The 25,509-nt window shown below is 32.0% G+C and overlaps 3 protein-coding genes and 2 long non-coding RNA genes across 19 annotated transcripts; 1 reads left to right on the top strand and 4 right to left on the bottom strand.

Moving 5' to 3' along the window:
• Positions 1-114: 114 nt before the first annotated feature.
• LOC139905394 (uncharacterized) lies at positions 115-9,589 on the bottom strand. Its single transcript, XR_011780097.1, has 2 exons — positions 6,016-9,589; positions 115-500 (listed from the first exon to the last, which is right to left on the bottom strand). It is a non-coding gene; the product is annotated as an uncharacterized lncRNA (long non-coding RNA).
• LOC121117318 (uncharacterized) lies at positions 733-2,233 on the bottom strand. Its single transcript, XR_005864152.2, has 3 exons — positions 2,093-2,233; positions 1,893-2,035; positions 733-1,828 (listed from the first exon to the last, which is right to left on the bottom strand). It is a non-coding gene; the product is annotated as an uncharacterized lncRNA (long non-coding RNA).
• Positions 2,270-14,441, top strand: LOC121117317 (kxDL motif-containing protein CG10681). Of its 12 annotated transcripts, none has more exons than XR_011780095.1 (6): positions 2,270-2,408; positions 2,783-2,939; positions 2,995-3,194; positions 4,772-4,952; positions 5,012-5,231; positions 14,133-14,441. XR_011780095.1 is itself a non-coding variant. In XM_040711712.2 (4 exons), coding segments are annotated over exons 1-4 (498 nt in total). In that variant the 5' UTR covers positions 2,270-2,407; the 3' UTR covers positions 14,273-14,441. The 12 variants fall into 12 exon arrangements, 7 of the variants coding, with proteins under 7 accessions (XP_040567646.1, XP_040567649.1, XP_071744609.1 ...); XR_011780092.1 differs by lacking the exon at positions 14,133-14,441 and adding an exon at positions 10,508-11,532; XR_011780096.1 differs by lacking the exons at positions 4,772-4,952; positions 5,012-5,231 and adding an exon at positions 13,136-13,934 and having other exon boundaries at positions 14,133-14,271.
• Positions 14,442-19,870: 5,429 nt separating this feature from the next.
• Positions 19,871-25,050, bottom strand: LOC121117900 (RWD domain-containing protein 2A). Of its 4 annotated transcripts, XR_011780118.1 has the most exons (3): positions 22,951-25,050; positions 22,551-22,893; positions 19,871-20,897 (listed from the first exon to the last, which is right to left on the bottom strand). XR_011780118.1 is itself a non-coding variant. In XM_071888528.1 (2 exons), exon 2 carries the CDS (start codon positions 20,886-20,888, stop codon positions 20,070-20,072), a length of 819 nt encoding a protein of 272 aa, XP_071744629.1. In that variant the 5' UTR covers positions 20,889-20,897; positions 22,551-22,670; the 3' UTR covers positions 19,871-20,069. The 4 variants fall into 4 exon arrangements, 3 of the variants coding, with proteins under 3 accessions (XP_071744629.1, XP_071744628.1, XP_040568359.1); XM_071888528.1 differs by lacking the exon at positions 22,951-25,050 and having other exon boundaries at positions 22,551-22,670; XM_071888527.1 differs by lacking the exons at positions 22,551-22,893; positions 22,951-25,050 and adding an exon at positions 22,254-22,367.
• On the bottom strand, positions 21,316-21,995 carry Archease (protein archease). The gene has a single exon (XM_071888529.1). It carries the CDS (start codon positions 21,841-21,843, stop codon positions 21,358-21,360), a length of 486 nt encoding a protein of 161 aa, XP_071744630.1. The 5' UTR covers positions 21,844-21,995; the 3' UTR covers positions 21,316-21,357.
• Positions 25,051-25,509: the final 459 nt, after the last annotated feature.

Here is a 25,509-nt window from a genome sequence, read left to right as displayed (position 1 = left end):
GGATGTTTAAATAATGCGTAACTTTTAAGTAATTTAGATCTTATTCCATGGGAAAAAATCAATAATAAAATCATAAAAGTAATAGATAATATCAATACATAATAGATGTATCAATTTGGGATAAAATAAATATGTTTATTTAAGATAATCACATCATGAATATGATATATTAGTTATTATTTTAATGTTGAAACATATCAAACATAATACACACAAACAATTGGATAAATGGAGCGACACATTTTTAATTTTGAAGTGTTTTTCATATGCTTAGATCGATCTTCCTTAATTAAAGACAGAAATAGTTTCATGTTCTTTAAGAAATAGTACAAAAGAAGGGATTCGAGATACTTTATCCTCAACAGGAGATGCTTGAATTCCAATTTCTACGGGAATGATGGCAGATTAAAACTTTATCCGAAGAAGAAACCTTGACCAAGCTAAGCCTCAAAAGAGAAGAGTCGACTCCTTCAATCTTCTATGTGTTTGCTTGTAAATCCCTATAAAATATAAGATCACTCAAGAAATAAAAAATCAAACAAAAATATTTAAAGATGCATATTTTGTAAATAGGGCTTTTAAAAAAATAATAAAATATGGAATAATTTTCTATGATATTCCTTATCATTGAATGATGAATAACTTAAAAAGGTCTAAAGATAAGAGTGTCGCTTTTCATCATTTTTCACCCAAAAAAAAGAAAATATCTCGAGTTCAATAAAAGATACAGGATCAATGAAACCAGTTTATTTATAAACAAATTACAATTGAACATAAATATAATTAATTGTACTTTTATTATTAAAAATTTTAAGAAATTCTTCCCTTGTTTTAGACATGAAATCGGATATTGTAACCAGCACCTGACAGGAACTGGGATATAGTCTTATGCCCAGCGACATAGCTTTCGCATAAGTTTTTAAGCTATGTTGCTCAATGTATATCCTTTTGCGCTTTATTTAGGAAGTTGACCAATCGCTTCTTGAACAAGGGTGGTGGAAACTGTCGATTCTTCCTTTGATATGGCGGTATGCATTTCCAAATTGATGGGTAGTAGTGTCAAACGAGATGAAAGAAACGGAAGTTCCATCTTTCATACTGGTTGTTAGTCCTCGTGAAGTCAATGATAGTGGCACGATGGATGTTCCAGAGTGCGGGAGGAAAGCGCGGAGGAATATGACACAATACACCTCTGACATCATACGGAGCGGGGTAATGAGCAAAGCGATTTCTTTCCTCTCACACTCTGGAACGTCCATCGTGCCACTATCACTGACTGCCCGAGAACTAACAACCAGTGTGAAGGATGGAACTGCCGTTTCGTTCTCTTTGGACAAGAAAGAAGGTTTATGAAGAGACGAAGACCATCATTCTATTGTAATTTCAGAAAACTCCAACTGTACTGAGCTATACAGTTTTCCTCGCACTCTCCAACGACTCGACCTTTGACTACCTGCAGGAAACCTCTTAGTGGTTCACATCCTGGATCATAACGAAGTGGAAATCGCTGCTCTTGGATAGTATTTTGCAAATACTTGTCCGTCAATCCAAGAGTCTTGTCCAATATGAATAGTCTATCATGTCTAATGCTATTGTAATTAATAACGGAGAATTAAGTGATTAGCACTCCTTCCATTGGAAGCACTGTTGTGTTTGTTTATTTTTCTTTTATCTTATAATATATTATATTGGTGATAAGATATTAAAACAGTTTAAAAGTATCTTGCCATTTTTTCCGTTTAGAGACTTTTCCTTTTTTTTATCTTGCCATTTTTTCCTGACACCAACGGTCTCACCTTATATTTCTATAAACCTTCCATAACCAATGCTGTAATTAATTAATGCATATTAAGACGAAGAAATTACCTCTTATACAAGTTACAACTTTGTACCTTGGATTAGTTAACATAGATGTTAAATAATAATCAATGTCTGGACAGCATTGCAAACTTGTACACAATTGGAAAATGTTCTTATTTCAATTCATTGTTAAAATTTTGATGATTTGGTTTAGATACATATTATGCCACGTGGCCTATAAATAATAAGGAGACAATTAATTAATGAATAATAAAAAAATCTACATACTGACTAAGAACCTGCTAGCGACTTATTTTTTTCTTTAAGATGCTATTAGAAATATCGATGAGGTTACACAGTAAATCTGGTGCCACTCCAGATAGTCTATATAACTTATAAGTCTAATCAGGACCCTGTGGCACTAATATTCACCTTGTCTTTAGCCTGGTACCATATAAAGGAAGGCTTTTATCATAAAATTTTATTTTTTTACTGTGTCTAAGTAGGATAGTATAAGAATGGGCATACATTTAAGAATGTAAATGTGATTATCAAAGAAAATAGAATAGCTTCTTCTACTTTCGTAAGACGTGTGTATGTGAAATTGAGTAAGTTGAATAAATTATTATTAAAGTAAGTATTCTATTTTTTCATAATAATTGAGTTCAATAAAATTATTGTTTTAGTACTAATTTATTGTATTAAGGTTTTTTGGGCCATTTGATATCTGTCACAAGGGGGCGCTGAAATCTTGTGACGTAACTCTTCTTATAGAGCTCAAGGCTAGTACTCCCTGAGTCCTAAGAAAATTAATGAAAACAGCTGAAAGGAAAATACTACATCTTTGTTTGTTTTGAACAGATAATACTGAAATAAGCTCTGCAATTACTAACACTTCACTGACCTGTGCCATGTAGCAATAATTATATTAATATAATTAATCCTTATAATATTATATTTATACTGTCAATTGTATTTCCAGTGAAATTTAACATGTCGGAAGATAGTATAGAGGAGTCCAAGGGATTGGAGTGTAGTATATATCAAAATTATACAGCATCTGAAGTATTCATTCAGGGCCTTGCAGGAATTGTCAACCAACAGGATATTGCATCCATTGTTATTGCTCAAAAGAAAATGTAATTCTCTCTATTCAATGGTAAACATAAACTTAATACATTTCGTCTATTTCAGGCTTCAACGTTTTGAAAAAACAAATGAAATGTTGGCCAATTGTAATAGTCTTTCCATGACTCGGTATGAGAAATCTTTGAAGGACTTCAAAAATCACACTAAATTAGTTACTGACATGAGAAAAGACTTGGATTCCATCTTTAAACGTATCAAAGTAATCAAGTCAAAGATGGTTATACGTTATCCAGAAGCTGTCAAAGGTGAGGAAGTAAATGCAATATCTCGTTTGACTTGGGATCCGTTACATATTTATTCATTTATTAGACAACTTAGAGTATCGAATTCAAATTTAAAATTAATATCCGTAATCATTGATCCAATTGTATTGAGAAGAATGAATAGAAAAATAATTAATTTGGGAAAATATCTCATCAAATATGTAAAAAATTTAAGGCTCTTGAATAGTTGAAAAGTAATTAATTAGTTTTCCACCCTTGAGATAGTTCATATCAAATAAATTTATTTATTATGTTTGTATTTGATCTTATCAGAAGGTTATAATGAATGATAAATTTCACAAACCAATTTCTTTAATCGAAAGTTATCTAGAACTGTCCCAAATCTGGTAAACAATATATTTTATAAGTTAAGGTTTTTCTCGTTAAGGAATAATTAATATCTCTTTATTCCTGAGTTTTAAATCTTCTTTAATCATATTTCTAAGTTCTAATATACTAAGTCCGAGTCAAATGTTAAATAGACTTATGTTTAAATCCAAAGTTGCAGTCGATATATATCATTCCAAGCTACTCAAGATTCTTGATTTCTAAAATTCTGCTACTGCACTATTATCAACAATATTTTAGTCAAATAAGTAAAGTAAGTAAGTTCTAAATGTATAATTTGACATTTATGTGATAATTGAACATTATTTTGAGAATATAAAACTGAATAAAAATATATATAAAATTTAGATAGATCCATTTATCAGTTTAACCTGAAATTATTTCTGATATAGACATAAAATACTTGATAGTTGTTGAATGGAGACATTTGGAATAAAGACGTACGTAGTAGCATGCCTTTATTTATTTATTGGAAATCTTCGAACCATCCATGGTGCAGTCTGTAGGATTATACATCACACTAACAATAACAGTTTCATATTCTCAAAGTAATGTTTGACGGTCCAACAATTCAAAATTTTGTCTAATTAAGTATTTAAGACTTACTTACTCTACTTATTTGACATTTGTGATAATAGTGTAGTAGCATAATTTTTTAGATGGAAATAATATTAATTAGCTTGGAATGAGATATATATACTATAATTTAGCATTTAATATAGATCAAAAGATAATTTTACTTAAAATTTTACTCAGACTTCTTCTTCGAGATAATTTAAAAATATACTTATAAATTTGAAACCCAGGAAATAGGAATTGTATTCCATATATGTATCTAATTTATGTATAAAGAAGAAGAAAGCATATCAATAACTATTTTCAGGCATTTCATAATTATTCTATGGTGTGTTTTAATTTTATCCTAAATGGAGTTGCAAATTATGACTTTGTGCTTGAATGATAATAAGAATCATATGTTGCCTTCATTATAATTTTATTTGCCATTATTTTTTGTACTCAGATAACTAATTGTAAGTTGATAAACATTCGAAATTGACTTTTTTAAACTTATTTAATTCTTAAGTTATATGGTAATTGATAAATGCTAGAGATAGAACGAACTTACTAATTTTCAAATAATTAATTTCAAATTCAAGTTGAGCCTTTCAAACTTACTTATACATTTATTAACCTATGTATTTACTAAATAGGTGACTATACGAGTAAATATATAATTTCACTTCACCTCGTAGATATACAATTGTTATGTCCGCATCCCATTTGCTCAGAGAACAACAACAAATATTACTGAAAACATCTCTTCCTATCCCCACATACCCCACTATATCCGTTTCTTCTCCTGTCGTGGCTCCATTTGCTTCAACGTCAGAAGTATGATTATTTGTTAATTATTTTTTGTTTCGAATAAAGTATGGAAAATCAAAATTTAGATCCTTCCTATGATTACTCCAATGTTGAGTAGTTAAATTTATCATTCGAGGGAGTTGTGGAAAATAATTGGGCCAAAACCATCGAAGCCGCCAAACAGCATGGCTTCAATCAAAGAGCCAGTGGCTTTGGAATATCGTCTACCGAAAAATATTGATATGGCAACTTTTCCTTGGTTCATTCCATTGATACTGGTGTTTCAAGAAACCTATGTATAACAAGGTAAACCTCATTTCTGACATCTTTGATATCAAATATAAATCAGGAGGACATAAGTGCTTTTTTACCTATTTATTCGATTAAATAATCATATAAGAGCCTGTTAACTCTTTTTGAGGACCTTGGCTGACTTTTGACTTATGGATTTTTATTATGAAATCAATTCAAAAATGATTTTTTCCTAGAAATATTGTCGTGGCCTTATCTTAAATTGACAACGATATAGAGCGTTTTTGGAGAGGCTCATTTTTTAAAATCAAAGTTCATACTTTCAGCTATCCAATGAGATTCTTATAAACTTTTGAATCTATTCGTCTTGAAGCTACGTGCCTCTTTATACGAAACACCTATATTCCACTTTAAACAAAGATTATTCAAGTTAAAAGTATGATGTAGTCATTTTAAAAATAGTTTTAGAATTTTTTAACATTCACCTTTAAAATATATTAACATAATTTATCCTAATCTTCAACACTGAGGTATTAAAACAGCTTTGAACCTTAAAAAGAGTCAAAAATAACATAAAATGTATGCCCTTTTTCTGAAGGCCACGAGGCTATGAGAGAAAAAATAAGACCATATTTGGAATCAGGGAATCAAATTGTACTAAGTTGAGCATATGCTGTTCTTATGCATAAAAAAAAAGTGGGATTTTGTTGGATAGTGTAATCAGATCAGACTCCCCATCAGTAATTGCTACAATCTTTAATCCACTTACTACTAGTAAGGAAGTTTTAAAATGTAAAGAAACCATTATCATAGGAATGAGTGAGAAAAATATACATACGGAATGGTGCAAAGGATATGCTGACATTACAGGAAACGAATTTGCAGACCATCTTGTGAAGAAGGGTAGTGAGAGCCAAAACCAGTTTTTCTCCCAAGCTACATAAAGAAGGTAATTCATGACTTCTTGTATCAATATTGGTGTGACCAATGTAAAAAAGATCAAACTATGAAACATACACACTAGTCAACATTAGATGTTGATCTTGGCAAGGGGAATATTATCAGAGACAAAGGTATTCATTAGATTGGTATTGAAGACGCCATCACTGTAATCGTTGGAGGGAATGATGTTGAGCACCTTGTATATAGCTTTGTCTTCCTTGTTGTTTAAATCTACATTCTTTTTGTGTATGGTGCACTGTCCATGCTGTTCTAGAACACTCTTCCTTTTGGCTTTAGCGATAAGTTGCAAAGCTTGTATAGCAAATACTCTGTTTCAGGCACACAAGTATCGAGTGTCCACCTCCTCATTATTTCTAAATAAGTCACTCTGAGATGTAACGAAGAGGAGTTGCTCCTTCTGTGGATTAGAAACCATGACAAATATTCTACAAGGATTCAAGGTATTAGGGAGGCCTAAGCGAGGAATATTCTTGCAGAGTACACGGTGAAACTAGACGTCCTAGACAGGCTCATAACGATGTCGATCCGGCAAGCGAACTGCAGAAAAATTGAGTTTGGTTGTGAGCGTCCTTCTCAATCCTCTTTGCGATTCTGTGTTAAGGGAAGGGGATCCCAGGTGGTTTCGAGAAATATATGGAGCAATTGATCCATATTCTTGGATACTTCACAGATGTGGGATTCCTACTTAGATCGGGAGAATGGACGGACGGATGTGTATAGGAAAAGGATAGATTGATTTATTTTCGACACCTCGGGATCTTAATGTCCTTGCTAAGTTAGACGATATGAAAGTCGTTAAAGCTAACATTAAAATTGAAGATCTAGTAGGATTTCCATAAATAACTCCCATATTAGACAATGACCCACTAGATGTTCCTTTTGAAAACATCGAATTATCGATATGAAGCAAATAATGATGTGTCTTTGCTCAGTATTTACAAAATCCGAACATACAACCATAATATATGTGACCTCTATGAAGACAATTATAACAAAGATTGTTTGAACCTGTAATCTTAAAACGCTTTGTTAAAGATTTAATCTTAAATAAATTACGTTGCTAAAGAGGATGAAGCTCGCCAGAACATAAAAAACAAAACTTATCCTTTACACTGACTTTGTAAAATGATGATTTAGACTTTTAGATAAATGTTCAAGCTTGACTCCAGTCTCAGTCACTCTGACTGCTATATCCAAATGTTCCATAGCTTCTCAATGGTACAATAAGAAGAATCATTTGAGCTAAGAAGATGCTCCGATCCTTCTCTCAATATTTGTAGGAGTTTATTTTCTATATTTGGTATTACAAATCTTCTAGCATTTTCTTCATCAATTAGTAAGTCTTTAGTTTATTATTAGTTATCTCTAAAGATCTTTTGACAAATGATACTCTGTCATAAAATTGACTGATATATCTATAATTATTTTTACAAAGAGGTAAATCAATTAATTTGTGAACGAACTATCAGCTTCTATCATACAAACGTTCCATTAGCTTCGTAGCCTCGTCAGAACACTTTTCATTGATAGGTAGCGAGACTACTTTACCCAAAGGTTCTCCCTTTAAACAGCTATTCTTCTCTCTATCTTGAAAATTCCGTTAACGCTACATCAAATGAAGCAAACTGAAGCCTTGGAACCGCATTAAGTACAGAGGTAACATAACGAAAATTCGTAGACTGAATGGATACAAGTTCCTTTACATGTTTCAACTCTGCTTCTCGTTCACCTTTAATTGATTTTCCTTCAATCAACTTTATAGCTCTTTTTTCTTCCTTAAGCATCTTCTCATACTTGTTTTGTATACTATTGTGTTAATCTACTACGTCCGACACAATCTTCATATTTGCTGATTCTTCCATTGCATTATATGATTGGGACGACCGCCCATAAGCAAGACTAATAACTCAATTAACAGACCGACTGAATGGAATTTTATTCACCCACCCTAATTTCACTTTCTAGATTATCACATGCCTCTAAAAAAAACCTTTTTATTTTTGCTCAAAATAGACAAACCTTTACATCTTTAGTGGAGCCATAGTACAATAAATATACTTTACAGAATAATCTTATGTATATTTCATAAATACACATACAAATAAAGAATTACAGGGGGAACAATTAGAGGGTCAAAATTTCTACCAATGAATTGAAGCCAAGAATATAATTTATATTTGAGTGCAAAATTCAAAACTAATCTCAGTTTTTTTCGGGGTCGTCAGGTTTCAGAAATATTTGAGATTATAGTAGTTCGGGACTAATATCGTTCACAGACATTTTTCATCTTTAAGACCATCACCAAATTCAAGTACAATGATTAAAACTGATGTAAAAGGGTTTTTTCATTATCATAAAAATGCTTGTATTGATTCTGTATCTTGTTCTGACCTCGACATATTCCCATTTTTTAGGGTGAAAAATGATGAAAAAAGACACTCTTATTTAAGCACCTATATCATCATAGTGATAACGAATATCATAACTTATATTATAGAAAAATATTCCATGTTTTATTTTAAAAAAATACCTATTTAAAAAATATGCATATCCAATGATTTTGGTTCGATTTTGTATTTTTGAGTGATCCTATTTTTTATAAGGGTGTACATTGTACAAGCAAATATGCAACATAATGATGAAAAATGTCTCTGAACGATAATATTCCCGAATTATTATAATCTCAAATATTTTTGGAAACCTGAAGACCCACAAAAAAACTGAGATCAGTTTTGGATTTTGCGCTCTAAGATAAATTATATTCTTGGCTTCAATTCATTTGTTAGAAATTTGGTATTTCCCTAAGTTACGGATGACTGGCAAATGGTAACCCGGGGTTACTCGAGCAAGGAGACGAAAAATAACATTGACAATGGTCAATGTTATTTCTTCTTATTGTTTAAGCCCCAGGAGTAACTTTTTGTGTTAAAACTCAACCCCCTATCTAGTCTTCTTGAGCTCCAAAAAAAGAACTTTATTGTTTTGGGTATAGAATAAGCCCCCTTATATCTCAAAAAATCAGGACTCTTGTCTTAGCCTGACCAAGGTTGAAGGTGGAACCCATGCAAAATTTCAGCCTCCTAGGTCCAACGGTGTTAGCACCCATTTAGTACACGCACAAACTCTATTATATATATAGACATAATGATAGACAATAGCGAATCAAACGAAACACGTAAATGAAATAATTCATTTCTAAATTCAAACCGATGTTACTTGTAAATTGAACGACGATAATACTTAGCGATCGCGGGTTCCAATCCAAGACTACAAATCCATAGAAAATCACGACAATATTTACTCAATCGCTGCCATCCAGCCCTAAGGACGATATTGTGTTTCCACATGAAACACCACTCAACAATATGGGCCTAAGTAATTGAAATACCATTATACTCCCAAACACGTGTCTTTATTGCAAATCAAAACATGATAATCACTTACTTTATATGAATAAGACGCAAAATCTGTATATATAGGTATAATAGTGGTTTTTTTTGTATGTTCTTTATGAGTGTTGGACCCTCTAGGCTGAAATTTTGCATACATGCATCATTTGAACATGGCCAGGTTAAGATGGGGGGAGCCGATTTTCGGTGTAGTAAAAAAGGCCAAAAACAACTATACGAATAACGGCGTTTTCTTTATTTATTAAAAATCAAAAAGTTATGGGCAAAAAAGAAATTGGTGATAATTGTTCCTTTTTTTTCCGGTGCAAAAAAATGTATTTCCAATGCAGTATTGGATTTGTAGATAAAATAAAGTTTGTAAAAATTTGTCTGGGCATACGTTTTCATTTTTGTAATTTTTGTATTTTTTTTTTTTTCTAAGTTAGTGCAAAATAGTGTTTTGCAATTTTCTTCGCGAATTTTGATTAAACAATTTTTGACAAATATAGAAGAATCTGGACATTTTTTTTGATTTGATGATTATAATTTTTTTAAAGCTCATAATCTTCTGTATATATATATATATATAAATATAATTGGTGTATGGTCCCTACACTGTTGAACCAAATTGACTGAAATTTTGCATAGGTATCTCTTATGAACCAAGTCTGGCTAAGACGGGGGTTCCTATTTTCGGGAGGGGGGAGTCATTTAAAGGGAGTTTATTCTATACCCAAAACACATAAGTTGTTTTTTGGAGCTCAAAGAGACCAGATTGGGGGTTGAAATTTAAATAAAAACAGTTACTGGAGTCTCAAAAAAACTACTACAGTGTAGGGCAGCAAAATGTGGACTGTTAGTTAGTGTTTATTATCTCCTTACTACTAAAAGGTTTCGTCATTATTTTTAAATTCTGTTTCTACCGTCCTTTTTACATAAACAAACTATATTTATCATTTAGTCATTTCATCATCATAGGCGAGCAACAAGAAAAAAGGCTGCGTACCTTAGATCTCCTATACGCTGAAGTTGATGTGATGAAGATTACGGACATTGATTTGTGTTCAAGGAGTGTTTATTAAATTGGCCAAAATGAAAAAAATGGAGAAAACCTCCCCAGTATGTCAAGAAGTGGAGGGCATAATTTAAAGAGGGATAATATGTTCTTTTTGTTTGGAGAAGAATATAAAGGAATATGCCACTAAGTCGATAAATCGCCTCGCCAACGACTTCTCTGTGGCTCCTAGGATCATCAGGAGGGCTATACAGCACAACTTCGAATTAGTTTCTTTCACAAGGACCACATGCTACCCTCTGACAGAGGGTATGAAAGCCAGGAGGTTCGAAAGGTGCAAGAAAATCCTAACATGGATCAAGGCAAATGGGTCAATTGTGAAAATTTTATTGGAGAAGAAGCTTTTCACCGTTTATCAACTCCATAAATGCCGTAAAAACCACTGGCTTCTGGAAACAAAACCACAACAAATATTTGGTTCAAACAATGGTACTCGGGGTTGTAACCTCTAATTGGAAAGAAGATGCCTCCGTTATTTTAGGTTCTCAGGTACCCCATCTTGCTATGACGGAAGACCAACTACCCCCAGGTTAACTACGTGTGGACTTAGGTCGGTGCCCCCTCTCACACGTCCGCCAAGTGCAAAACTTCTCCGCTAACAACATAGCTCGATTTTGGTTCAAAGAAATATGCCCCCCTTCCTTACCAGATTTGAAACAACTGGACTTTCATATATGGGCACTTTGGAGAGGGAACCCAACAGGAACTCACACCCAAATGTGGACTCGCCGAAGTTTTCTATTGTGGCTGCATTGGAAAACTTGTTAGAGGAGGGTGTCATCAAATCCTGCATGGCCTTCTGGAGACGTGTAAAGGCTGTGATTGAAAATGAAGGTGGCCATATTGAGTGAAAAAAGTTTTGCCTTGTCAACATTATGTTTTTGCCTATTATTGAAAATATAAAAGTATTTATGTATGACTAAATCCATCACTCGAGTCCACGTTTTGTTTCCCCTACCCTGTATAAGAACGTTCTCTAAATTTATTCAAAATCAAAAAAGTTATGAGCTAAAAAATAAATCGGAGAAATTTTTTTCAGGTACAGAAAAATGAATTTTCAATGGAATATTGGATTCGTAGATAATATAAATTTTGTTTTTTTCTGGGAATTTGTTTGCATATAAATTTCACAGATAAAAATTGATGTTTAACTGAAATATTTGTCTTTTTCTGAATAATTTTTTGCTCTTTTATTCATCAAATGTCAATTTTCAATTTTTTAATAAGAAATGACAGAGAACGATGCATTTTGTACAAAAAAAATTATAATGTTAAAATTCTGGAACATTTTGTTATATAATTTTGCCATATTTACAACAAATGAACAAGGGTTATTTTTTCGACTACATTATTTTCCATAACTTTTTGGTTTTCCATGTACGAAAAAAATATTGGTGTGCCTCTTCACAATTGCAATAAATATTATTTACTACTATTTTTTTTGGTGCAAAATTTGTGCCATAATGTTTTTGCAATTTTCCTCTCAAATGTCGATTTCACAATTTTTGACTAAATAGAAAATTGACTTTTTATCTAGAAAATTTTTTCTGTGCATATATTTTGGCATGTTATTTGCAGTTAATAACACTTTTTTTAAAATTCATAATAGTATATATATTTTATTTCTTGCCTGCATCGAAGGACTCTAAATTTATTCAAAATCAAAAAAGTTATGAGCTAAAAAATAAATCGGAGAAATTTTTTTCAATGTATTACATTGACCTTTAATTTCCTGCTCACTCCTTGGGTTGAGCAATGCGAGCAGCCCTTTGCTGGTAAAACATATATGAAGAGGAAAATACAAATGCTATGTGGGAGGAGAGAATAATAGTTAACAACGACCGCTCTATTTTATTTAATGAATATGGGAGGAACAAGGAAAGCCAAACTGTAGAATATGCCTGTATAGATTTGGAAAAAACCGGAGGAGATGGAGATTGAACCATTTTTTGTGTGGATACCCTCAAAGGAAAATGAGGAGTTATACTTCTTATCAAGGGAGACTCTAAGCATATAAGCCCTTGTGCTATGGACACTGAGTTTCAATATAATAATGGAAGTGTGGTTCCTCCTGCAAACAAACTAATTTTGCTCTAAACTATGCCATCAGGTTCTTAGGTACTTTTCGTGGATACCACACAGGGAGGCAATGGATACATTTATGGTGATAAGAGAGCTGAAGGAATTGATATCTAGAGCCTGAATGGAAACAGATAAATAAAATAAAAACTGTTCCAGAGTAGCGATCGTTACATTTAAGTGTAATAACTTCAACTCAATATAGGATATTATGTAATCTGGATTATAGTCCAGAGCGTTGTACTTTCAAGACATTTTACAACGTTCCTCTTATTTCTGATAATAGGAAAACGCTTGAAAGGGAGGAGGAATATAGGATATGTTAAAATGTGATACATGTAATGTATTGTTATATAAATTATTTACGTTTGTAGAAAGTATCCGTATTTCATTTCTAAATCATTTGTTATATTACTAAAGATAGTATATTATATTTTATTACCATTGCTTAGGTAAACAGAATTCAGTTTTGAGGGAGATTGATGGAAGTTCGTAGAAAACAATTGTATTCTACGGGGCTAAGTGAAATGGAATAAAGAATAATTTCCTATTTAATGAGCAAAGTAGATATGTGGTGCTTGTAATTTGAATTATTTATACATACTAGTTGAGATCATGTTTTGGAGTCTATTTAATTTTCTTTTGTTTTCCTTGTTATTATTATTATTTTGTTGTTATATTGTGAGTGAGTTCGATATTTAGATTCTTAGAATAAACACGCATTTCAATAAATAAAAATGTTTAAATCTGAATTAAATTTTAATCCAAAATTGGATTTAACAGATATACAGGGTGGCCCTTAAGTCTTAGGACAACTTTAACAGCCAAGAAAGTACACGAATATGTATTTCTAGAAACATTTTGTTACACCATTGCAATTAACGTGAAATTTCCTTCAAAATGAGTGCAGTTAATTCCACATGCCCACCATTTGTGGCAACTATAGCTTTCAGACGCTTCGGAACTCCTTTAAACGCTGTAAGGATAGCCTCCTCCAATAAGTTGTCCCATACATACTCTATGGCGGCCTTCAAATTGTCAACGCTACATAGAAAGTCGCACTAACTTCCCTTTTCAGAATGTACAAAATGGAGAGGCCAATTACGTAGAGATCTGGGGAAGAAGCCCTTGCTCCAAAAGTACTCGAAAGTGATATGTCATGTTTTTAGTGATGTTGTTAGGTTTAGTGCTGTTCTCTGAGCAAATGGGATGCAGACATCACAATTGTATATCTACTTCGCTTGTGAAATAGTAAACTTATTTAATTTCTTCCATTAATTTCAATTCAATTAGGTATTAATTAGTTTTGAGTTAAGTATCTACTTAATGAAACATGCTTGTTTAGATGGCTATTACTGCAAGCCTGTAATTTCAAAGGCACTAATATAAACGTTAATTTTGTTAAACTATATGCACATTTGGTAAAGATTTGCCTATTTTATTTTGTAGCTTCTGGATATGACCCTGAAAAAATGGATAAAGAAGAAGATGATGAATATGATGTGGTCATTCGTAAAATGAAGGACATAAAGTCTACTGTTCCGGAATCCTTTCAACAAAGTGGAGACTTACATCTTCCCATTCAGTGAATTCTTAATTTGAACACTCAATTTCATATGTCTTATTTATTTGTATCAATTACTTACTGAAGTCATTTTTTTTTGTTGTCAGAATATTATTTGATTTCTTTTTCTATATAGTATGTACATAATTTTGTGTTTGCATTTACATCGAAATAAAGAAACATAAATCCCTAAAGGAGTAATTAACTCATCGTACAGCTCAATAAATGAAATAATGATTTTTCTCGCAAAACATTGCAGAACCTAATAAAATTTGAAATTTTGTGACATATTTTACTTTATCATAATTAATAATTACATAGTATTGTAAACTGAACTACTTTCCCTAAAACAATTAAAGTGACGTAAAATTTATTTAGGTATAAGCATATCCATCTTCGAAAATACATAATTTAAAAGCAAATTGGTTTTTACACATTAAAAGTTATTAATTTAGAGGTCTCAAAATAGTACCTTTTGGAAAAATATGACTTTAAAAAAAAGAAAAGTAGATACGCCCAATATCTTTGTTTTCTCCACATTTAGTCGGAAGGTTTCCGTGTAAAGTGAAACTTTTTTTAATATCTTAGAAAGTAATTTTTTTTAGAAATATTAGGTTCAGTTGTATTAAAAACCTTTGAAATCATGTTTTTTTATTGTTCCCAGCAGAAAAGTTGGGAAGTTTTTTTAACCCATATTGCATATAGCACCAATAAATATTTAATTAAATCTCTTCCAATATATCTCAAAGCAAGGTTGATATATACATAAACAGGACTGTTTTTTGTTTTTTTTCTTTGGGGAGGGGGTTATGATGATTTGGGTCATAAAAGTTGGGGGCTGTAAAGTATACACACATATTCGCTACAAGTAGCAGCTATGAGAGGAAGGAATTAAATACGTGTCCCACTCTGTGTCAAGCAAGGACATGGGCAAAGATTACACTTTTTTCAATCCTCAATTCTATTCTCGGACAAGTGGGACTTATACTTATAATTCCCTAAGAGATCCTGAGTGCTACTCTTGTCATTATTCATTAATGAGGATACCAGATAGTTGAAGTTGTATTTGCGGGCGCGCTTGCCCAAAACACGATTTCCATAACTACCCATATGTTTCCCATTTGTATAAGGCTTTTGATTATTCTTGATGTGTTCAATGTTATATCATAAATATATCTTCCAGGCATGAATCCCTTCTGTTCTTCAGGAATAGTTGTAGTTAAAATAGTATAATCTTTTGGGTAATTGCTCTAGTTATGATTTTATAAAGAATTTCCAAAAGTGTGATTGGTCTCAGATTGTGATCAGATTCATTGCTCCCGGTTTTGGTATAAGAGTTATGATTCCATTTTTTGGAACTGGTGGCATGTTTCCCGTGTTCTTTATTCTCTACGCCAGAAGATATGCTATTTCCGCGGTTTCATTACAGAAAACCTTGAATAATGCAGCCGTTATTCCACTAGGGACTTTTCCTCTTTTAGTTTTGTCTGAATATTTAAAATCACAATAGCTAAAAACACTATTGTTACTTTCAAAGTTCTTTTTTTTCATTCTGAGGGATTTTCCTGATACAATATTCCTATAAACTTTTTCGGCATCATCAATATCAATTTTTATAGGTTAGAGAAGTGTTTTCTTCTTTTTTCAATTATGACACAGTCTTTTCCAAAAAGTGTGAATCCCCACGTATTTCCTTCAAATACTCCAGATATTTTTTAAATGTCCGTTTTTTATATGAGTACAAATTTTTTTGTGAGATTTGAATCTGTTCGAAGTAATTTCTAGTAGTTTGCAATTGAGCTTCCAAGGTTTTTATGTTTTTATCCCTTTTCAATCGTTCACTCCGAGATATTTCGATTGCAATCTTCTTAATGCCAGTAAACATACCCTTAATATACATATTGACATTACTGTCGTAGTTTCTCAGCTTCTCTATTGTTCTATTTAATATTATTAAGGTTATTTTAACAAATTTCTTATTATCTGGAACCTTCCTTGGTAGAATCGATCTCTTCTTTTGTTTACTTAAATTCAATTCCATAGTCAAAGTGCTGTGATCGGAGCGACAATTTTTGAATATATTAAACTTTTTTGATAAGTTTTTATCCAAAATAATATGATTTATTCTGCTTGCCTTTACTTTTGTGGAACCACGTTGCCATAAATCTATCTCCGTACCAATATTTAACTGCGTCTATCATCGTCAAACCTTCCATCAAATATTCTAGAAAAGCCCTAGATTTTATATTATATTCACCACGATAGTTTATAGAATCAGATTCTTTATTAAAAAATAAGTTGAGATCACCTAGAAGGACTATTTTTCCCTTAAGATATTATATTTCTCCATAATCTTCCATGTCTTCATTTGGTCCATAAACTTTTGTTATAATTAATTTCCATCCTTCTAACTTTTACCAATGATTATTTTTGTTTGTATACTAGGCCATTTTCTAATTAACGTCCATGCCCCTTTTTTATTTCCTAGACAATTTCTGTAACTAATAAATTCACTTAGGTCACATTTACCACATTCTTCATGGCATTTATACTCATTTTCAGTTATTTTTTGGTCTTGAAGGCAGAATATGTCTTCATGTCTGTTCCTTATATATTCAACATAATCATGGCGCCTTTGAAAGTTCTTGAGAGATCTAACATTTTGTGAAAACAAACTAAAATTTGATTTTGTACTAAGGTATTCCAACGGCTGTCTTGTGTTCATTAAATTTAATATGATTTACTTTTTGCTGATTTCGAATGTTTTAAATTTATACAACGGACTTATAACATACTTATCATAATAGCTATTTGTCTTCTTTTAATGTCTTCGTCTCATCCTCTCCAGGACTTCCCAACATTTGTTTATGTGGAGCATCAGTTTTGGGTGTGTTTTTTTTTTTTGGTACACATTTGTTTTCTTTAGACCTTCCTCCACTCATCCTTCAGTCTCTGTCCTCCCCTGCCCACATTGCCTCCATCGATTGCCTCACCGGCTTTACTATCTTCAGCATTGCTGCATTCATTGTCCATATCGTCTTGAATATCCGCTCCTGACATCATTTTGTTATTTCCTGCTTCATTAATGTACTCCCTATTCGTTCGTTCAACAGGGATATCCGAAATTAGCTCGTTTCTAACAGACGGGGTTTCACTTATTTATGTCTCGTCAAGAGTTTGCTTACCGTTTTGGATTTTTTCGTGTATCTTTACTACCTCATCATTCGATGAAGAACCCCGATTATTCCTACTCAGTAAAAGCCACTTTCCTTTATTAATTTTGTACGTCAGTTTTAATTTTTCAAAATATTCTGACGGAGAGACTCTAGGCAAACCTTTTTTTCTTGCTACGCACTCGGTATAAATGTGACCAATTTTTATGCAATAAGATCATTGCTTGTCAATGAGACTGCGTTCGGTCTTAACCAATTTATTTTTAATTGGGATGGACTGTGGAATATTAATGGTTTTGACTTTCATAACGATATTCATTGATGATCTCAGGATTTTTAAATATCTTTTTTGCAAATTCACCATCATATTCTTCTATTTTTGGTGTCTGGTAATATACTTCTACTTCCCTCCCTATGGAATCGATCACTGTTTTAACCTCTTCAGGATTTGTGATCAATATTTGGAATTACAAAGGTCTTTTTTTTAAATCCTGTTGCTGCTTTAATCAGCTCATAGTCTTTTACTCCAGTTGCAACACTTTTTTCATTCTTGTCTTTACCACAACATTTGATTATAAAACAGTTTCCTTTTCTATCATTTTCTATTATCTTTTGAACATTTTTTATCTTAATTACTATTTCTCCATAATTCCAGAACTTTGAATAAGAAATCATTTCATCTGCTTCAATGCCAACCTCGAGAAGGATTTGAGCAATTATATCCATATTTATACTGATATCAATACACCTTCCTCCTTCCCTTTGCCTCGTTTCTAAATTCAGAAAACAAAAATTCCTTTACTCATACGCTTGGCACCTTCCTTGTCCTTATTTGTCTTCTTTTCCATTCCTGATTATTCTTTCTTTTGTTGGATTATTTAATCTTTTTGCTATCTGAGCGTATGAGAAATCACTACGACTTCTACCTTCAGTCTTGAAGGAAGAAAAAAATGAAAAACTTTACCGGAGATATTAATTTAATATATGAACTAATGAAGAATCAAGCATAAATTATTTATATTACATCATAATTGCTGTGGCATGTAATTATGGTGTTATTTATAATTTAAATTATCATTAAAAAAATTATTGTTAAAGTGAACGATTGTCTTTCATTTAATCACTATAGAAATAGTCACCTTAAATCCAAGAATATTTGAAACACCTATTTGTATTATTTGAGTTGCGCATTTACCTCCCATCTCTTCAATCGTATTCCCTATTGTGTTGTTCAATTTTTCTTGTAAAATCCTACTAAAAATGATAATTCAGTCTTTTACCTGAAAATTGTCTTGAATTGTCATCATAACAATAAAAATAATGTACTTAAGTCTTAACTTTGTTATTATTAGTAAGGCTATTTTATTTTTTTTAATTTTTTTTAACATCACTAGCAACTAGAAGAATCAAAATCAAATCTAAAAATATCAAAATCCTCCGCCTTTTGCTTTGATTTTTTTATTTATCGCAATTTAACGATGATGTTCTGCTATTAAAGACATAAAAAGTTATGTCAGACATTTTACATCTAAGTTTTATTAGGACATTGAAATAAAGAAGTGCTAGCCTTCAATTACCACGTTTAATTCCTGAAACACAAAACTGGTGATCCCAACATGAGTAAATGTATGCCAAGGGTTTAAGTCCTTCAATAAAAAATTTCCTCGTTTTCTCAGAATAATTATATTTTTTTTCGATATTATTTCCTTTCTTCTGTTAAGATGTTTTTCAAATAAATAATATTCAGAAATCAAAATTGTTAATTCTTTACATGAAATATTATTTTTTAATAGCCTTTACGATTTAATTTCAAAATTGAAAATGGAATAAACTTGTATTCTTCCAGTAAATTATCATCTACTTTGATCAACAAATTATTCTTAATAACCCATTGCGGGTACCGTAAATTCCAGTTTAAGTAGCTAAAATTGATTGTCGCAATGAAAGAATGAGAAATTGATAGATTCTGTTTAAAAGGCTATATCGGGATCAATATAAGTCTCTGAAATCAAGTATAAATTTAAAACTATAGCTAAAATTCTTAACTTATTCCACAAATTTAAATATAAAGTATAATAGACTCAAACATATCTATTAAACATTGAGCTATATATACATAATAGGGCTGTTACGGTACAAAATTGTACAATATCAATAGCCAAATGAAAGATATATCAATTTAAATTCTTAATAAGGGATTGTAATAATATAAAATACAAATTTTTGGAATTAAACTTATGAAAATACTCCCTGCAGGAATATAATCTTGAATAAATTTTCTGTATTTGTTCTATACAGAATAAAATCAAGTGTAAATAGCTTTTAATTGACCAGTTTGCAAGATAAAGGTAATGAAATATTTCTTCTGTTCCCCAAAAATTCACTTATTTATCATTCTTTAACAATAATGAGATCTTAAGACTATAAAAATGAAAATATTTATGTGTATATATGTTATATAAGTTTCAAAAAAGATTCTTCGTATATTATTTGTCAAAGTAAACCAAAAGTTCATACAATACATAGTAGAAACCGAATTATTCTTCGGTCTCATAAAAAAATATATGAAAACGTTTACCCAAAGTGTAAGATATACGCATACTATTATCCATATAATAAAAGAGTTAATTAAAAAAATATATATAATAGTTATTTCAAACCAATTAGTTCTTTGAAAATATATTCAAAACCATAATTAGTCAAAAATTGTTGAAACTCGCCAAAATCCATGTGGTAGTCTCTTGTTTGATCCGATTTAAGAAAGTTAATTTCTGTAAAATCATTAAATTTACAAAAAGTTTTTTCATCCTCAATGGGTTTTGATACCTCCTGAATTTTAACCCTTATTTTTTTCCAATTCCAAGACTTGATTATGTTCCACATGTCTTCAACAAATTGTCCTTCTAAACAAATGATTCCAGGTTTTCCAGGCATACTAAATCCGTTCACCTTATAGTCCTTAGAGAGATTTAGAATGTTTTTTCTTTTGATCTTACTATAAATATGATGACTATAAATCCAAAGTCTAGAAAAAGGTTTTTGAAGAGAGGGCTTCAAAGTTTTGTCTGGAATGGCTAATTTATCAGTTTTATTAAAATATTGGACTCCGTTTTCTTGAATCCATGATATAACAACTCCCATGAGCAAATCTCCAACTTCACAAGATTCCTTAATATATTGCATGATATCTAAATTTATCCTTGATTGGGATTCTCGATCAAAATCATCAGATCTCAGATGCACCTCAATCTTTTTATCTGAAGGATAATGAGTGGGATAATTCGTTGAGAGTGATATTCCCTTGCCCACGTCTTCAAACCATATAGAAAGACGAAATGATATTTGAAAACCATCTACAAATGAACCTGATTTAAGAATGCCTACCATTTCAGGTTCATCATATTTAATTTTATCTGGAAACATTGATTCTAGCATTTCCAATTCTGATATTTGTAATTCAGTGTCCATTATGCAGTGCTTCAAACATTACATGAAAATAAAATATTTTCTTGAATTAGACGAAGATAAATTGACTAATTATTGGATTATTATTCGCACATAAATTTTCTTACTATTTTTTTTTTTTTCTTCACTTTTTAATGTATAAAAACTGCAATAATTATAACTATACTGTTACAAGTTCTTTAAATATCTTGCTTAGAACAGTGATAGACGGAGATCCATAAAGTAGTTGCATTTTTGTGTTCATTTGAAAAATATTTAAGTTGAACGATGGCACAAACATAACTTCATTTGTGAAACATACATATTATGTAGATGCAAAACTCGTTGGTAAAAATATACAAAGAGTCTTAGAAATCCCAATATTATGTTCGTTTAGGTTTGAGTATAAATTATAACCACTACTATTTAAACAATGATAAAAACGGTAATATGGGAATTTTAAGAATTTATTAATTGATGTCAGAAACATACTTCAAATGTCAACTATAACGAATATTTGAGAGAAAGAGTCATTTTCATGAATTTGCATTGCAGAGTAAGTAATAGCTTTAATTTCGGTCCCTGGTGTATGTTTAGACAAATCAAAAGTTTCCCCAATGAGACGCGCGGTTATAGAGAGTGATTCAGTTTCCTTGGGTCGGCGGTCAAAGTCAATGATTTCTATCTCGGATGCAACAAAATATTCCTCTGCATGAAAATGGTAAAGGCACTCATCAAGAAAATTATACAAGAGGCTCTCCAAATCGTGGCCATCTGCTTTTAGTACGAGTATTGACTTGGATTCTACTTTTTGAAGATCTGTCATGTAGTTGAACAATCCAAGAGCGGACTGTTCAATAGCTTCTCTTAGAGTAGAAGCCCAAGAGTGGATTTGGACGTCAGCAGTATGGTCTAAATATTCATATCCAACCGTAGAGCGATCCGGATCTGACTCCTGAGTAGCGTGGACTTGTTCCATATGAACACAAAATACGTCTTCTTCTTATAGGTAGGTTACAAAAATAACTTAATCAAGTACTTTAAATAGATTCCTACTATGCAAAAGGACTTCTATTTGTTGGATAAGCACTGAGTTATTGCACTTTATCTAAGCCGAAAATTGAATTTTCTTCTCATAGCTCCTCAAGTAATGACGTCACTTGTACTTTGAATTTTATGTTTATATAGGCAAGATAAAGAGACAAAGTAGTACAGATACGTTTCTTTCAACCTACCAGTGCCGAAAAGGCAAAATGACGTCACAAAGTAGGTCTTTATTATTAAAAAGTAATTTTCTTAAAATGAACTAAATACAAATAGCTTTGAAAAAAGTTCTTGATAAAAATTAATTATTCTAGGCACTTTTTTTAATATATTTTTTTTACATACCTAATAACATGTGAAAATTTTTAAATATCCTCCATTGAAAGATAGCTATTCCTGATTTGAAAAGTGGAGATATGGTAGTTTTTTTTTTAATGAATGGCATTGTATTTTCAATACATTTCAAATTACTTATTTGATGTTTAAATTTGTATTATTTACGTGCTTAATTCAGAAAAATATAAGCTGTTAAAATTTACTTTAAGTGTTTTTTTAATAAAATACTAAAAATAGGTATTAGCTTATATTTTTCTGAATTAAGCACGTAAATATTACAAATCTAAATTCTTCAATTTCATTTACCAAATGGGTTTGAGTGAAATCAGACAGTTTTCTTCGTAGATTGTATTGACGGACTTTGAGAAGGGAGGCTCAGGACTCCCAATTCTTAGGAATAAAAGAGATTTTTTTTTTCTTTGTGACAGTCTTTCATTTTTCAATAAATGTTTAGGATGATTTCATACAAGATACAATATCTATTTATATGTAATAGCAGAATATAATATGCTTTACAGTCCAAACTATAGACAATAAAGAGGCACATTATCTTAAAGATTCTAGAATGATTTTGCACTTGTTTTTGAGTGAGAAAAGAGTCCAGCTTCTATAATTGACTATGCAGACGACCGTACATCACGGACTCCACCTAATAAATGAAATTAATATAAATATGATAAAGACAATTTATTTCTCCGTGATCGACATCAAGGACACAGATCGCAGATGTTGGTGTGAAGGGTATCTGTCCTCTCTAGGGTCCTTCTCTACAAGGAGATAATATCCCATACAGGGAGTGAGGAAGGAAGAATCCTTTGAACGGAACCTGACGTTGTAGATAGGAGAGGAAGGCGTTTGACTCGCCTGAAACCATTTGACGGATGTGGATCTCTATATCATATTTAGAGGAAAACTTTTTAAGAAGATCTATTGTGTGAAATCCCTCTGAATACATTTTCTTTGGGATCCAGGGAGTTCTCCAGTTCTTTTCTCTCGCATTCCTCCTTCTCCTGAGTAATGAATAACTAATAGTTGCTATAATTCTAAGCCTAGCTACTAGTGTCTACAGGGTGTCCACGATAAATTGGAACTATCTTAAAATTCAACCTGGTTGATAAAAATGGAATTTGGAGTGTATTTGTTTATATGAAAAAGTTAGACATGATATTAAACAATAATTGGGATTGAAGAAAAAAGGAGGCATCACCTCACCGGTGCTGCAGATGACACCCCGGGTCATCGCGGAGGCCGGGAACTTTGTGGTGAAGACCGCAGGGACCTCTTCTCTCTCCTTGTCAAGCTACCTGTCATTCTGGACGTTGTAGCTTCTGTCGAAAGTCCAGTTCTTCTCGTCGAAGAAGAAGATGATTCTTCCTCCATGGCTCTTCAGCTCATTGAGGAGACGCTTGCCGTTGGTGAGCCTGGTGACCTTCATGGATGCCGTGAGGATGTGTTGTTTGGCCATTCGTTATGACCTGTACCCGAGGTCCTCATTCACAGCCTTGGAGACCAGCTGCTTGCTCACTCCACGGTTCTTGGCCAACCTGGACAAGGAAGTCCCCGGCGAAGCATTGATGGACTTCCGGAGGCCTTCAAGGAAGCGGGGAGTGTGGATTCGGTCACTTCTCATGTTGTGAGCCTTGCGGCAGATTCCCCTCAACCTCCCAGGCATTGAAGACCCGGTACACCGTGGTCTCGGGGTAGTTAAGAAGCTTGTAGATAGCAGAGGGCTAGTGTCCCGCGCGAGCCAATTCGAGGATGGCGTCTCTGCTTGCTTGTTCCATGATGACTATTGTTTGTTGTCAAAACAATTGTGGTGGAAGTTATAGTGTATTGTTCACGGAAATATTAGTATGATTTAACCCCGAATATCCACATTATGGATCTGGATGAAGTTTAAAGTAGTTCCAATTTATCGTGGACACCCTGCATAAGTTGTACGAGTGAAAAAGTAGTCGAAATACCTCAATTATATAGTCCCAGTCTTTTAAATTACTTATTAGTATTACTATTAATCAATTAGCCTATTACTTTTAAATTTGAAAAATTAGGATTAAAAAATTATTAATTATTTATCTACTCAGCTGTTGGTTCATTCATTCTTTCCACTCTAATAATAAAAAATTATGAAGAAATAGTCTTTGATGCGCCACTTTCTTTTAATGCTTTAGGGCCAACTAGTTGACGCAACCGCAAAAAGAAATTTTTCAAGAGTCTTGATTACAACGAGAAGTCATCATAAATTCGATTCCATAACGGTCCTTGACATGAGGAAACATTTGTATAAGGGCATTTGTTGTCATTATATTTCCTTTTGGAAAGACCAAATATGTTGAGGAGTACCGAATTTTCGTAATTCCTACATTTGTTTCCGGACTTCTTCAACTACATACTGTTGTTCATGTAGAAGAACCCCACCATAACCACATTTAAGTTTTTTGCTATTGTATTTTCGTCTGGATGAAAAAATAGAGTACCACTTATTGATTAAATATATAAATTCTTATTGTTCTTTTAATTCGGGCCAATGAAGTTTAACAAAACTTGCCACTTCATGACTCAGTAATTCAGTAGCTATGTATACACGTTGACGACGATCATTTGTTTACAATTAATGTGAAGGGGCTTTCATTTATGAAGTGGTGTTAGGTCTCCTACAGATTGCGCTCCAAGTACATTTTAAATAATTTTTTATCCAAATTTCCACGGTTCGGAAGTCGAAATCCACTTGAAAGTAAATTGTTTCGAACAAGTTTTATCAGATGTGGAGGATCCGCCATGTAAAAAAAAATTATATCAAAATCTTCTAAAAAAGAAAAAAAAACATAATAATAAATTATTAACAAATATGTTGATTAGTTTCCTGGATGAGTAAAATATGATTAATTTTTTTTGATATGCACAACTCTGCCCAAAGTTTTTGATTATCATATCGCTTACTATTTGAATCTCTTTACCGCCGTTCTTCTCAATTTCTATTATGTCTTGAAATAAAATATATTTTACCATAGGTTGATCAAAGCCCAAGCATATGGACTACTTCCATGGACAAAGTAATCCACGCGCATACATAACTTGTAACTGTTTAAATCGACCAAAGACTTGATCTATATTCAATGGTTTCAGAAATTTTAACTTGTTCGAATGATAAAACTGTTAGATAAAAATTGTTAGTATCACTAAACCCTAAAAAAGTATTTTTCATAACTTCAAGCCCATTCCACAAAAATTCTACGTCAACCTTAAAGTCTTTAATTCAACTTTA

This window comes from Lepeophtheirus salmonis, chromosome 5 (assembly GCF_016086655.4).
Source record: "Lepeophtheirus salmonis chromosome 5, UVic_Lsal_1.4, whole genome shotgun sequence".
In the NCBI taxonomy this organism is placed as follows: domain Eukaryota; kingdom Metazoa; phylum Arthropoda; class Copepoda; order Siphonostomatoida; family Caligidae; genus Lepeophtheirus; species Lepeophtheirus salmonis.
Note: the sequence above shows the minus strand (reverse complement) of the source record. Positions and strands in the feature narration are given on the sequence as shown.